This window comes from Monopterus albus, unplaced genomic scaffold (genome assembly GCF_001952655.1).
Source record: "Monopterus albus unplaced genomic scaffold, M_albus_1.0 scaffold405.1, whole genome shotgun sequence".
Taxonomy (NCBI): Eukaryota; Metazoa; Chordata; class Actinopteri; order Synbranchiformes; family Synbranchidae; genus Monopterus; species Monopterus albus.
The window spans coordinates 410941-425959 of record NW_018128285.1 but is presented as its reverse complement, the minus strand read 5'-3'; the positions used below and the strand labels follow the sequence as shown (position 1 = coordinate 425959).

At 42.2% G+C, this 15019-nt stretch overlaps 2 protein-coding genes across 9 annotated transcripts; one reads left to right on the top strand and one right to left on the bottom strand.

Moving 5' to 3' along the window:
• The first annotated feature begins 19 nt into the window (after positions 1 to 19).
• Positions 20 to 9710, top strand: wdr97 (WD repeat domain 97). 7 transcript variants are annotated; one of them, XM_020586434.1, is made up of 17 exons: positions 20 to 1248; positions 1918 to 2638; positions 4813 to 4961; positions 5037 to 5267; positions 5376 to 5466; positions 5544 to 5676; positions 5773 to 5849; positions 5928 to 6015; positions 6107 to 6259; positions 7183 to 7329; positions 7529 to 7642; positions 7723 to 7893; positions 8004 to 8179; positions 8284 to 8405; positions 8533 to 9090; positions 9171 to 9235; positions 9319 to 9710. In XM_020586434.1, exons 1-14 carry the CDS (start codon positions 1206 to 1208, stop codon positions 8318 to 8320), a joined length of 2331 nt encoding a protein of 776 aa, XP_020442090.1. In that variant the 5' UTR covers positions 20 to 1205; the 3' UTR covers positions 8321 to 8405; positions 8533 to 9090; positions 9171 to 9235; positions 9319 to 9710. The 7 variants fall into 7 exon arrangements, with proteins under 7 accessions (XP_020442090.1, XP_020442091.1, XP_020442089.1 ...); XM_020586435.1 differs by having other exon boundaries at positions 8533 to 8701; positions 8849 to 9710; XM_020586433.1 differs by having other exon boundaries at positions 9171 to 9710.
• Positions 9711 to 9808: 98 nt separating this feature from the next.
• On the bottom strand, positions 9809 to 12822 carry LOC109951765 (leucine-rich repeat-containing protein 14). 2 transcript variants are annotated; one of them, XM_020586441.1, is made up of 4 exons: positions 12223 to 12821; positions 11171 to 11995; positions 10703 to 10937; positions 9809 to 10663 (listed from the first exon to the last, which is right to left on the bottom strand). In XM_020586441.1, the coding sequence occupies exons 1-4, from the start codon at positions 12498 to 12500 to the stop codon at positions 10331 to 10333; spliced, it is 1671 nt and encodes a 556-aa protein (XP_020442097.1). In that variant the 5' UTR covers positions 12501 to 12821; the 3' UTR covers positions 9809 to 10330. The 2 variants fall into 2 exon arrangements, with proteins under 2 accessions (XP_020442097.1, XP_020442096.1); XM_020586440.1 differs by having other exon boundaries at positions 9809 to 10937; positions 12223 to 12822.
• Between the last annotated feature and the right edge of the window lie 2197 nt (positions 12823 to 15019).

Genomic DNA, 15019 nt, shown 5'->3' with positions numbered 1-15019 from the left:
CTTAGCTTAGCAGAAAGATTGTAAACAGCTAGACTTATTATTGGTAATCAATTTATTTATTTATTTACCCTCCTTTCCCCTTTCTTGCGTTTCATAGACTGCATAAATTGGAAATACCCACACTACAATCTTGTACAATCAGAATTTGAAACCGACAGTGGATGCTCCATCTTTTATACTGAGCATGGTTTTTAATGAGCGTATAAAAGTAAATTCTGCCAAGAATGTTTTATTTATTAGAATAAAAATGTCCGGTACTGTAAACAGTAAACAATAGGACGTTACCCGGCGTAACTACGGCTGTGTGCTGAGAAAAGCGCAACAATTTTTCTGCTTGGAGTCAAGGTTGTGCGACCTGCAGCCATGGAGTCGAGAAACCCGTTGCTTAGCAATCCGACAGGATTGGGAGATCAGTTAACTTTTAGCACACTTTCTAGCTCACTTGAATGTTTTTAGTTCTATTAACTTCTAATTTTGTGGATTACAGTCCTGCTACTGCGGTATCCGGGATACATAATCATTATTTAATGGAAGGTAAACATAAGTTTATCTTAGGCCATTTTAGACTGATACCCATGAAACTATCAAACTGATATAACTAGTTTTTGACAATATGAGAAATGGCTGCTGACATGTTGTGTACACCGTATAATGTATGCCCTCGCTTTGTCTGTCTCTAGGTAATACGCTGTGAGAGCAAGGAGCATGTGTCTACTCATGGTCTCCACTGTATACAGCATTTTTTCTGTGACAGCCCCGTGCGTTTTATGATGTATTCTGAGGCTGCTGCAGCAGTTATCAGCCTCCACTCAGACAATACAGTCTGCATATATCGAGCTGATGGCCACATGCAGACTTCCTTAGTACACTTGCCTTTCATGGGCTTGACCTGTACAAAGATCTCTGGCTGGGTGGTCGGTTGGGGCCCTGGTGCCATCTTCAAACTTCTGGACAGGGAGTTACGCCCCTTGGATTCTGCTGCTGATGCCCTGGACATACATGTCTGTCAGCCTGCAGAGCACTCCACAGAGCAGGTGTGGGGAATGTGTGTATTTGGTCGGTGATGCTCATGAGGTGTAAGTTGAAGATACAGGAGGGGCTGCAGCACAGCACACTCACACACATGGCACTGGCACCCCCACAGTCTGATAGGCCCCACAGAGCCTTTGCTGCATGTGAGCACGTCGTGACAGTGGTCAACCTTGATGACGAGAAGGTTTTGGATCATAGAAAGGATCTCTGCTCATGGTATGTATGGATGCATGTACTATACACTCAGTGGCCACTTCATTAGGCACAACAGTACAGTCTTATGTAGTCCTGCTTTGAAATTCTATTTTTATTATGCCTATAATGTCCAAGGTTCTGACACTCTTACAAAGGTACAAAGTTTATAATGTTCAGTTTTTGTTGACAGTGAAAGTGTGTAAAGTGTTGTAGAACTGAGGTCGTAGTCATGGTGTTGTACTGGACTGCGTTCTATTCAGATATGTTTCTAATATTCATCAATAGAAAGGACAAAATTTAGAAACAACTCTCTAAATCTGAATGTGAGCATTTTTGGCACTGCTGTTAACAATGAATTACAGTACACTAGGTTCAGTGGTGTACTTTACCTAGGCTGACATTTTTTAGAGTGTCTGTATTGAAATTTGAATATGAATTTTTGAGCAAAATACTGTTGTGTTTTACAGTGATATCACTGCAATGGCATACTGCTCTCAACTGGAATGTTTAATCATTGCATCTCAAGATCTGTGCATTAGAGTATGGGGTTCAGACTGGGTGCTACGTGAGGTTTTTTAGGAAATAATGGTAAATTTATGACTGAAGGACTCTATATTTCAAGTCAGCCCGTCTTTATGATTGGACTCCTTGTTGAATTTATCTGCTTTTTGTTTCTTTCTTTGTGTCCAGGTATGGTGAACTCACTGTTCTACTGCTCTGAATTCCACATGCTTTTATCATCCTCTCTGGATTGTACGATCCGTTGCTGGAATGTGGAGGACGGTGATATGGTCAATTGCATGCACACAGAGCAGAAAGAGCCTCCGTTGTACATAGGAGGCACTAGAAAGGGTGATACCTTCTTTTCCTTCTCTCGCCATGGAGTGGACTTCTGGAGCATAAGAAACATGTACAGCCTCCACTGTAAACTCAAAGGGGATGAAAGAGCCCCATTGAGACAAATCCTGGTCTCCCCCTTCCCTGCTCCTTACCCTGTAAGAGTGCTCTGTGTTAGTGGAGATAGTGATATCACTCTGGTGGCTGCAGAAACAGGAGCAGTGTTGACTTCCCTCAAGGCACAGCAGAGGATTTTGCACGCTGACTACTGCCTGCACAAAGAGATCCTGCTGGCCTTAACTGAGGCGGGTACAGTGCTCCAAGCCAACGCCCTCACTAATCCAGTCACTTTGATGCAAGAGGGGAAGGCGAGAGGCCTGGGGCCCTGGCAGCAGGAGAACCATTTGACAGAAGAGAACTCACAGAATCTGCCGATCCCTGGCCCGGCCTGCTGCCTGGTGGTCTACAGCTATGTAGTTGAAACACAGGGCGCTTTGCAGCAGTGGAGGAGCTTGCAAGAGAGAAGAGGGTGCAGTCACAGGAACAAAGCCTCTCTGGACGATGCCAAGAACAGGTGAACATTTTCATTTCAAAGGTACAGTAATAACTAGTTTTTGACAATATGAGAAATGATATTTAGCTGAAGGTGCAGCAAGAAGGTGAATGATTGTTTACTGTATGATTTTGTTGTCTGGCTGTAGAGTTTGTCAATGCTCCTCATTTACTATATGCATATATTTTGTAAGACTGTGTTCACTTCCCACTTTTTGTGGTATTAGAGAGCCTTTCCACACCCTTTGTTATTGTAGTAATGTGCAACATTAGTAAGAAATCATCATCTCCTCCTCATTCACATGACTTGTTAAACTTTCTCAACAATTAGTGAGAGTGTCTTAGTCAGGATAGTTACAACATCTGAAGCTTTTGATTTTTGATTAAAGCCTCTGAAGAAACTATAAAATCAAAGTACTCTACCTTAATTTCTAAGAACCATTAATTACTATGCTACAAAAGCTTTTTCAAGACCAGTGATGAAGCCCCACACCTAGAAAAGATTGTTGCTTTATATTCCAAAGTACAGATAAATCGGAATGCCCTGCCCCTCCCTTACTACCACCACAGAGATACTCGTGAGAAACACAGTTAATGCAGACAAACTAGTCAGACTAGTCACTGGGTGTCTTTCAGGTGTGCAGTCCTAAAAAGCAGTACTGCACATACACTTATATAAATAAAGATATTTCATGAGCAGATATATAACCAACACACTGCATCTGCAATTTTTTAAAATTTTTTTATCAGTTTTAAGACCGTAGTAGTAATAGCAGTGGTAGTAGTAGTAGTAATGGTGGTATTAACAGTGGTGGTGATAATGCTACTGATAGTGCAAAATGTATTATCAGCATCATTCACACCAACATCAGCACAGAAAGCATCAAACAACCTATTCAATCAATCAGGTAGTCCAGTTATCCCAAGATGGCTGCGGTACCATATGTGCAGTCACAAGTAGTAGTTGGTCTTCCCGTGACCATTGTTGTCATTTTGTTCTGAACAAATTATACAACGTATATTAGTAAAGGTTTTCAAATTGAATAATTTGTTCATCAAAATCCAATTTATGACTTAAGTGTTCCCTTAATTTCTTTGAGCACTGTTGACATTTTAATTAGCTTCACCTGCACTTTGTGTTTAGTGTCAATTACCAAATGTTTGCATGTTAATACTAAACATAATGGGAACTTCATAACTACAGATGTCAGGGCTGTTACAGTGGGGTGTCCCTCACCAGGGGGTGAGAGAGAGAGAAGGAGGACTCAGGGTGCAAAACACAGGGCTAGGTGGAAAACAAAAGAGTCTTTATTGCCAGAACTGAAGCAGGTGGAGAGGACAAAGTCAGTGGGTTATGCGTGGTCCAAACCAGGGTTGAGTAGTGGAGGCTGAGAAGACCAGGACGGCAGGTAAGCAGGAAGGCGAGCAGCAGGAACCAGGAGGACAGGGCTGGTGAGCAAGGTAGCACTCGCCGTCAGGCAAACATTATATCGCTGGAGATAATAACGGCAGGTGGTGATGTTCTCTCTGATACTGAGGCTCCGAAGCTTGCTTCAAACTCTGAAGGACATTTTTCTGAAGCACTTTGCCGGATCTTGCTTCAAATCAGGAAAAACCACGTGACCGATGACATAACCACTTCTGCTTCATTCAGATTGAATCAGCTGACTGGTTTGGTTCGATAGGCGGAGCTTTGAAACACTGGCGACGCCATACAGATGTATTTACAATGGATGAGCTGTCCTACTTCTTGTCAACACATTATGGATTGCCTCGCTATGGAGCCATCAAGTTTCCTTGATGGCTCCATAGCATATGAAGCTTGTCCCAGTGATGAAAACTTAAGAGGGGGACCCTGTCCCTTGTCCATAGGTCCTCTTGTCCCAGGGTTGCCCTCTTGACCCTGGGCCTGTCTGCCACGAGACCACTCGGGGCATCTGTCTCTCACATGTCCCCACTTTCCACGGTGGAAACCTGCTGCCTGGTGGTCTACAGCTATGTAGTTGAAACACAGGGCGCTTTGCAGCAGTGGAGGAGCTTGCAAGAGAGAAGAGGGTGCAGTCACAGGAACAAAGCCTCTCTGGACGATGCCAAGAACAGGTGAACATTTTCATTTCAAAGGTACAGTAAATATTGTCTTGTGCCAAAAGATTTTTTATGCCAGCAAATGTGATTGAACCTCTGTGCTTGGGACAGATTTTTGATCATACTTGGCCAAAATGGAGGCTGCGTGAGTGTTCTAAAACTGAATAATGGGAACGTCTTGTACAGGACACCAGCACACAGCGGTCAAAGAGTCACCACAATGCAGGTGTACCCCAAGGATGGCTACCTACTCACGACAGGTATTTCCCAATGTAACTGATTTTCCTTTGTATACTTCTTCATGATAACTTAGTGACTTTACCTCCATCTCCAAGGTGAGGACATGACACTAGTAGTGTGGCGAGTACACCCCTACATCCAGGAGTGTCTCAGCCAACAAGTGAGCTTGCACTGTGGCCAGCCTCATGTCTATGTTGCAGCACTGGGGCCTCAGCTGGCTCTGACCTTTCAAGAGCCCAACAGTGGGGCCTATAGCCTGATACACCTTCTCATCCAGAGCCAGACCGGTCAGCTGTCCAGAGAAGGCCATTTAGACCACATCACAGGTTTATAACTGTTTCCATAAAAATGATAAATGCATGATTATTTGCTGGGCATAGTGTTGCATTGTTTGTGTATGTGAGTCACTGGACAGTTGCTTGGTTTCCTTGCAGGACTGTGTGTATGTCCTGATCTGGATGTGTTTGTCACCAGCAGTTTAGATAGGACAATGTGTATTTGGAATGAGGAGAATCAACTCATCAGGTTGGAGCTCATTATCTTCTTCGGATGTGAAAAGCATACAGTAATGTACAGTGATTAGTGTTTATGTGTCCCTTTAGGATGCTCCAGTTAAATGCAGTGCCTGAGTGTCTGGCTTACGCTGGGTTTGGAGGAGAACTGTTCCTGGGCATCAGAGGAGTCCTGTACAAAATGAACTGTGCAGATTTCCTACCACACAAGTACCAACAGCTGGTAACTAGTGAGCCAGCAGTGGGGCTGATGGGTGTATGACTGATGGAGTTTAGTTTTAAACCAAAATGTTTCTTTAATCCCATTTTATTTTCACAGCTGCGCTACACTTATCGTCCTGAGCCTCTTCCCAACTTGCCTATAACTGAGAATAAAGAAATTGTCAGCAAAAGAAAGTAAGACTTATTCTGATTTATCTCAGAATAATCCAGTACAGTGACCTAATATAATATGAGCATTACTGGTGCAAACAGGTCTTCTATGAAAGGCAAAAACAAGGAAGAGGAATCATCTGAAATCCCCAGTAATCAATCACTGACTGAAGACATGTGGAGCCAGAAGGTGTGTGTGACATGGTAGAATTTGAGACAATGAATGTCAATAGCACATTGAAAAATATATTCAGATCTCTTCTCTGTCTGTCTTGTTCCAGGAGAGCTTAGTGACCTCAAACATGGACTTATCTGCACTTCTACAAGGCACAGTAAAGTGCAGAAAAGGGAAGCCTCCTAGTACAAAGCAAACCAAGAAAGAGGCTTTTGACCGCTACATGAAAATAATATATGGATTGCCCTATAATATTCAGGTTTCTTCTCCTAAATCCACTTATTTTACCTGCTTTTTAAAGTGCTTTCTAGAATATGTTGACTTATGCTGACATCACAATTCCTGCTCTAGTCCTAGTATTACTGCCCAGTCTGCCCCTCTGTCCATGTCAACCTCATCCTCACATCCTTTGGCCATTGCACTGTCATGGAACTTTTCAGACCTGCCACTTTTCAACCAGCCGCCAAAGGCTCTCACAATTTCTCTCTAATTCCAGTCATAATGGCCTTACCCACATACTTTCAAACAGTTCCCAGTTTCACCATCAGTCCAGATTGTTTATGCTTTAGTGTCTTTCATGCAGCTCTGTCTGTGAACTTGTTAACTTACCTGCAATGTGCATCTTGTAACTGTTGCCTGGGGGAGTCTGTTGGTCAGGCGATAGAGCGTGTCGTCTCATAACTGGAAAGTTGGCACTTCAGTTCCCGGTTTATCCATTCCACATGTTGAAGTGTCCTTGAGCAAGACACTGAACCCCCAGTTGCTCCTGGTGATATAACCAGTGTGTGAAAGTGTGATTGCTTAAGAGGGAAATGGGTGAATAGGCAAATGGTGTGAAAGCACTATGAGTGTGCTGCAATGGATAAAAAAGTGCTCTACAAGTATAAGACCATTTACCTACCTGTCTGTCAGTCTGCCTGAAAGCCTGGTCAGCTTTAATGGAGATCATGTAATTACCTGACATTTGGGAGCTAGTTGCTGTGTATAATATGGTGTGGTAATGATAATATGGCCCAACTAATTCCTGGATTTGCAGGTGATACAATATTCATCTACAATCTTTAAAACCTTATTGTATTTCTGTAAGGATTGTCTAAATGATAAACAGCTGTTCTGTTTAAATATTTTTTGCTTTTTATTTTTTATTTAGGACTACAGTATGGTATTATCCTGTGTTGTCAGATTGATTTGGAGGACACATCTGACCCAGATATATTTTCATTTAATCCTGAACCAAGTGACAACAAGCCCTATAACTTTCCTATTTTAAAAAAAGACATTCTCCCCAAATCTAAATTGAACATACCTGTAGATGTGGAGAAAAAGAAGGTAAGAACTGTTTGTTTCATGAGCAAAACTTGTTTATGTGCACTCTGGAACTTAATAAGCTAAAGGCATTTGAAATTTAGAGCAGAATTTCCAGTTGTTTTGGACTTTATTTGCTTTCCCCTGCTTACTGGGATTTACAATCTTGTCTAGAAATTGGTATGTCAGGTAGCAAAGTTTTGTTCTGACTTTGCAAATGCAGGAGAAAAAGGCTCCAGCGACAAGCTCTAAACCAAAGACCTCAGTGAATGACAAGCCACAGCCTGTTGAGAAAGTCAAACCCATTAAGCCCAGTATAGTGGAGAAAGATGAAGAGGTAAGAGCATTTTATAGAAGACACAAGAACATATGACATAAGAACAATAGCTCTCATTTGCATGTAACTTGTCCTCATAGCCTCCAGAGAGAATTTCTCCAAATGAGCAACCAAAACCCAAAATTCAAACTCCTCATTATTCAAGGACCCCAGCACTGCTTCCACCACGGGATCCCACCCCTGAGCTGCCGGCATTCCTCAAACAGTTTGCAAATGCAAGCTGGTTTCAAGACTTGTACCCTGATCAGAAGGTAGTCAATTAAAGATGTCAGATTTATTACATATTAAGAATGAATGAATCAGCTATAATGCACAATTTTGACTTTGGTCAAGGTTTAGCTCTTGATGACTTTGTGCGCAGATCATCCCAAGCACCCTGTCTCCAGAGGACTTTTCCTTACAACTGCTGGGCTGTCTGAACACTTGCAGTGCTCCATCCAAAACTACAATCCTAGCTGCACTGCAGACCCTGCATAGCCAGGGACTCTTACAGAATACAAGCTTTTCCAAGGCATCTTCGACTTGGTGCCCAAATATGTGAGACAGCACATGGTACTGTGTGTCCAAGATCAAGACTGTCACTGCCATTTTAAGAAGTATATTATGATTTTGTAACCAGTTTTTTTTATTGTGTTTTTCAGTTACCTTTGGATTGGACAGTGCTTGTTGAAGTGTTGATTCTGTTGGTGGATCTGAAATCTGCCAGTTATGACTTTGTGAAAAATCTTCTCACTCTTCTGGCCTATAAAAGACTCGGCCTCCAGTAAGTCAATCAATGTTAAAATAATAAATGACAACTAGCCTTCATACGCAGTGTAAGAGCCTTCTTAAAGAGAAGTTAAAGCTTTGTAAAATGACTGAAAGTCTGTATTATTTTGCTCCATCAATAGGAAAACACTGCTGTGTATGCTAAAAGGACTAGGTGTCGATGAGGCTGAGCAGTGGTTGTTGCCTGAGTTGGAGAACTGGGACTCTGAGCCACATGACCAGTCTGACATCTGGAAGAGCCTCCATAACAGAGCAGACTGTTGGTTGGAGCTATGGATCTCCAAGTACAAAGTAACAAAGATGGTTCATTTCTCTCTCTTACATTACATTTCAAATGGACAGAGCAGGTGTCTGAAAACCAAGAGGCTATCCCTCTGTGAAGCTCTGCTCTCTGCTGATTCCCATATCCCTAATTGTGACCTTAACTCCTCTAAATAGGAGCACATAGCTGGCTAGGCATAACTAGGCATGGCTGGCTTTGGCTTTCTGCTCCTTCCATACCACTAGGAACACAAAAGGTATCTGTACCTCAGGGGAACAGCAAAATGGATGCCAACAACCTTTGGCATGGTGGATGTACTGAATTATTTCTGCTCCATCCAAAAACAGAAGTACAGAAAGGCTCAATATGTTGCACCTGCTGGTTGCAAAAATACAGTGCTTCTTCCCCTAAATGACAGGTATGTGAATGTTATGAACTTATCAGTTTACACTCTTCACATGTACTTTTTTTTTTACATTACTGTGTCTGTTTGTGTAGTAGTTCTCAACCAATCCTTCGTCTAGGAGAGACTTACACCATGGCCAGGGTCCGGAGGCCACCAGGTAATATTTCAGACTTCTGCTTAAATGTAAATGACAGTTTAAATGAATGTTTATTAAACATCGAATGCATTCCTGTCATACAGGAATAATTCTGCCTCCCCTGCGAAACCGTCCCTTCCTCATGCACTTTCCCAGTTTCATCTCTTTGCCTCTAACTCGAGTCAATCTGTGCCCCTTTCACACCTACTCTAATGAGGACTGGCCGAAGGTCCTACAGTGACGCTACTTCATTCAACAGCAGTCTTATGTTGAGAACTACAGGTGATGCCTCTTAGTCTGTAACATTCCCAATAACACCTGGTGAACCATATTAAAAACATTTTAAAATGTGTTTATTCTCAACAATGAAATGGCTTTTTGACTCACTACTTCTGTGACTTACTATGACTTATCATCCAGGACAAGGGTGACTGGTACACTGATACTGGACACATTGCTATATAACACACAGGCTAAGTAAAATAGAACAGCACAATCATAAGAGTACATTACCAAGTGACCAAAACAGAAACAAACACTGGTGGTAACCAATGCCATTGCTAACTGCTACAGCAGGACTGGTTGTTGTTTTTCCAGTGTACACATGAAGTAGGCACACTGATAACATGTTAGATTTTATGACTTCTATAAAGAAAGTAGCAGATTGAAAGACACACGAGCAGACAGGCTGGGACCTTTGAGGTACATTAACCTTTGTATCCTGGTAATGTGACTATAAAGTAATGACTCATTTTTGGTACAAAACCAGCATTAACCAACATCCAATAGTTTAAGTGGTACAGTCAATATATGAAAATATTAAAGTAGTTTGAAGCATGGCATATTATGTTATCACATTCTCTTTGCACATTCCCACATCCCCAGAAGAACAAACCTTATCCCTCATTCTGCACTTTAAAATTAGTGCTGTCTTCTCATCCTTCGCATGCTGCCAACAAAAACAAACTTGCTGATTTGGTGATTATTGGGTCTTTATCCATAAAAGAAAAAAAACATAGAAATAATTAAATCCTTCATGTGATTGTCAGGCTTACAGACATTGCTCTGCTATGTGTCAGTGAGTAAAGCACCAGTGTTCTTCCCCTGACTTCTGCTCTACTCCACTGAGTCTTTATCATAATTGAGCAGGTCACAGGTAAGAAAGAGGTCAGAGCGTCTACTCTCTATCAGGACCTGGCTGAGCTGGTTGCTGGTCCTGCTGATGGCTGTGGCTTCATCCAGAGGCCAGTCTAAGAGCTGAGAGCTGGAGGGCAGATCAGGAAGCCCTGGCTGGTAGTCCTCCAGGGGGTTAGGGTACAGTAACTGACGGAGGGACGGCATTCGCACAGCCATCCTCACCAGTTCCATGAGGCCAGCCATGGAGACTGGGTTCAGGGCCAATGCCAACGTCCTGAGGACCTGGCAGCCCCCCAGCGAGGGTAGCAGGAGGTTCAGGGCCAATGCCAACGTCCTGAGGGCCTGGCAGCCCCCCAGCAGGGTGTCAGTGAGGCCACAGCCGCTTAGAGAGAGGTGCTGCATGCTGCTGGAAGCCTGTGAGAGGAGGCGGCAAATAGACAGCAGGGTGTTTTCATTCAGATGGTTTTCACTTAGATCCAGCTGTTGTAGTGTGGAAGCATGGTGGCTGCAGGACAGGTAGGCAAGGTCAGCTGGGCTTAGGCTCAAATACAGCAGCTCCAGTATCTCTAGAGGCTTAGGCAGTGAGCTATAACAAAGAAAGACAAAACAGTTAAGCTTTCTCAATTAACTGAGACCACTTTCTGACATTAAAGTGTCAGAAAAAGCCAATCACTATTTGCCCAAGGTGCATGTTTTGTCAAAACTTAAAGATAATCACTTTACTTTCACAAAAACCAAATGACATCTGCAAGGCTCAAATTGTAGGCATAAAGTTAGCACAGCAGCATTCACATAATGGGGGATCAGGCCATACAGTACCTGAGCAGCGCACGGAGTTGTCCAGGCAGGTGCAGTGCAGTGAGGCTGAGGCTTTGCAGTTCATGCAGCTGTGCCAGACCCTGTGACAGGTTCTTCAGTGCCTCTTCTTGGCCAGGATGGACTCTGCGAAAATTCAAATTACAATAGTGTAGCCGAAGGGAGTTCAGTGCAGGGAAGGTGGAGAGAAGTGGCAGCAGCTCGGCCAAGCCAGCCACCCGGAGACTGCTGTAGCGGACATCGATGCCAAGGAGACCTTGACGAGGTAGGAGGTCCAGCAGACTTTTGATAATTGATACAGATATCTCCTCCACACGAAGGTATCTGCACTGAAGCTTGAGGGGACCTGATGTGCTGAGAGCCATGTGAACACGCTCCCAAGATCGTGCATTGACAAAGAGATCAGCTCTCACATGGACCAACACATTACTTCTTAAATCATTTTCCTCATTTTCTTTTGTTGTGTCTGCAACACCTGTCAGTGCACTCTCTTTTTTCCTCTGTATCTCCATCCTCCTCCTGACTCCTTTAATCAGCTCCTCTTCACCCAGAACCCCCACCAATGTGTCATTGCTTGCCTCATCACCATTTGGTTCCTTCTCCCTCTTCAACTGTCCCCTCTCTCTCTTTAAATCTTTTTGTCTCTCCAGAGCTGAGAACCTTTTTCTCTCTCGCTCTCTGTCTTTCCTCTGTGCCCTCTGTCCTGCAGCCCTAGCCTGAACAACCATAGAGCAAAGAGCCACAGTGAGAGACCAGCCTCCCATTGAGTCTCCCATTCCTCCATCATCTCCTGGCAGCCCACAGAGATCCAGTACTTGCAGAGCACACCTAAAAAAGATGTTACTGATTATCAATGAGACAAGACTGAAAAGAGATGGAAGTCTTAGAGAAGCCAAATCAGTGCACACTTTAAGAAAGCATTTTAGAGTTTACAGATATTTCTTCTGGAGTGTAGCATCTCCTTGATTTGTTTTCATTGTCTGTATCCTTTCCTTATTCAATGCCTGCTGCGAAAGTGCCTATCCAAACCCTCTAGAAAAACTAATAACACACACCTTTGGTCCGAGAGCCCTCTGACAACTGCAAGTAATAGAGCCTGTATGCAGAGTCGGTTTGGCGCAGTTTGGCCTCGTTTTCTTCGTCCTCCAATGCGCAGGGTACGTTCAGGCCATCTCTGCGCCAGTTCTCCCACAGCCAGCGGTCTGCAGCTGGTGAAGGCCGCCTCCAGCAGCGGCCTGAATAGCTCCCTGGGTACACATCTCAGCCAGCAGGGCGACGAGCTGTGGTCACTCACCACCTCCCTGGCACAAAGGCTCACCAAGGAGAGCACCATTTCAGCACAGAGTCGAATGAGCTCTTCGCATTAAAAATATACAGAAGCTGAAGTAATACTGTGCCTTATCCTTTCTCCTAGAAATTAGTTAAATAGCTAAAGCTAGCTTAAACTCCAAGATAAGAGAGCGATTTGAAGCGGTCTCTTAAAGTCCCAATAAATAATTCATAACATCATCTGATAGCTACTTGGACTGTTTACTGACAAACTTTACAACAACGAATGAAAGATGTTCACAGCGAAATATAAAACGCTGGCACATCACGTCAGCTAGCTCGACAAACTGCCACTGGGGAGGCTAGCTGGAGTAGGACTGTTTACAACACACAGACGCATGACACTGACGTAGTACGTAAAGGCGTGACGTCACCGCTGTAGAAATTAAAACGCAATCTTTAGGAACATTTTCAAAGCACTTTTACTTGTAAATGAATATTTTTTACAGTCTCGTAATTACAGTCTTTACTTAAGCAAATTACCTGAATTCCCCCATAACTAATTATTGACTATTGAAAAGAACCCTTAAATTATGATATAGTCTACAATATAACAGTATAACAGCTCCCTGATTGTGCCTCTGCCACAAGCCCTCACCCCTTTTCTTGTCACACAATCATCCACAAAAACACATAGAAAACTACCTGCATATTTGACATTCACATTATATCCCTTTAGTCTTTAATGTTCTGTATCCATCCATTTGTTTTCTTGTCTTCCCTGTCCAGGTAATAATTTTTATTTTGTTTTTATTGCAATAAAAATACACTCACAAAAAACATTCATATTGCAAAAACACAAAAGACAAGGCTAATACACTTGATGCACATATTATTAAATTGTTTTATTTGTTTTTACATTTGTACCTTGTGCTCTCTGGAAAGCAATGGATCACCCCAGTGAAATAAAGTAAAAGAATTATGTAAAGTATACAAGATACTAGGATTAGCATCACAAAATTAGTTTTGTGCTCACTGTATTATTCTAAAACAAAAACCACTAGGTGGAACTAAAGCATCATGCAACCTCACTGTACTCTGCTGGTCAGCAAAAACACAAATAATGCATGTACATTTCCATCTTTAGATTCTTAAAAATAGCAGACCAGATAGATGGGTTTAATTACACATTAGGAAGCAGGTTTGTCTTTTATCAGGTCAATGAGCTGCCATTTTCTAGGTCATTTTTGTTTTTCCACTTAATGTTTCTACCCATGTCCAGCTTGACTTTTTTGTGAATCACCAGCAGTTTACATCTCACTACTTTCTTAGCTGTTACTGATATGAAAACTTATATATGTTTATTATAAATTTTAATCATCTGTTCCTTCAGATGAAACAATGTGAAATGATCATATTTTGTCAATTATAACCTGACTTTAGAAAGGTTTTTGTTGGGACTGTTGAGTCTTATTATGATGATGGCTGCAAGTCGTATTTTTGTGGCAGGAGAAGGATCTGGCAAATGGGATGCATAAGACTGTTTAATGCATTTTGGGTATCTGGTTCATATTCCTCTGGTTAAGCTCATTTGTCAATGCTTTGTTTACTACCTTGTGCACATTCACCCATCACAGAGCACTGAGGCGTGTTCTGCCACACAGATGACTGGGGGTGCTGAGGGAAGATTGTCCTGCAGTTACACAGGTGAGATTAAACTGAGCTGTTATGATCACTCCAATCAGCAGTGAATCACAGGATTCAGGTTGGAAGGTAATTATCAGGTACTGTTCGTTGCCACAGCTTGATGGTGAAAGTAAATTGGCTGCATTCAAAATGCAAATCTTCTTCACTGTCGGTATGTTCTAATTATCAAATTGTCAAATGGCATCAGGCTAGGAAAAGTGATTATGAAGATGTATAGATGTAGGAACAGAGCTAAAAGAACCTTGTTTTTTTTTCTTTGCAGTAGAGCTACATTTCCTATAAAAATGCTGCCACGCATAGAATCTTCAACAGCTTTTCTACTTCTCTTGAATGAAAATATGTCTGTAGGAAGTACTTCACTGAAATACTCTGAGATTTCCTTCTTCACCTGTCAGGGACTTTGCTGCAGCAGGGCATAACCTGATTTGCTTCAGCTCTGCTTTAAAAAATGATACCACAAAATGTTTTTATACATCCTCTTTAACACAGCCCTGTATTCTTTTCAAACCTGTGAGATAATGGAATTGTTAACTAAATTTTACCATTACAAGTAAAGTGCTGCTGGTGTGTGAAGGTAACCTCCCACTTCATTTAATTTACTTTTTTTCACCACTTCAAAATGGCAAACACACTGTATAGTTAATAGTGAGCAATTTTGTGCACAGCATTGGTCTTATTTCTCTGTGTTTATTTTAGTTGAAAAGATGTTTGCTGGCATGTTGCATTCACTATTGGCTACTTTAAAATGCTACAATATGCAAACTAAGCTACGCCTTAAAGGACTAGTTTAACATTTCATGTGAGAGTTCAAATCTTTTGAGACTTGTCAGGTGTTTTGTTTACTTAATTGTTTGTGCAGCTTAAACAAACAAAATA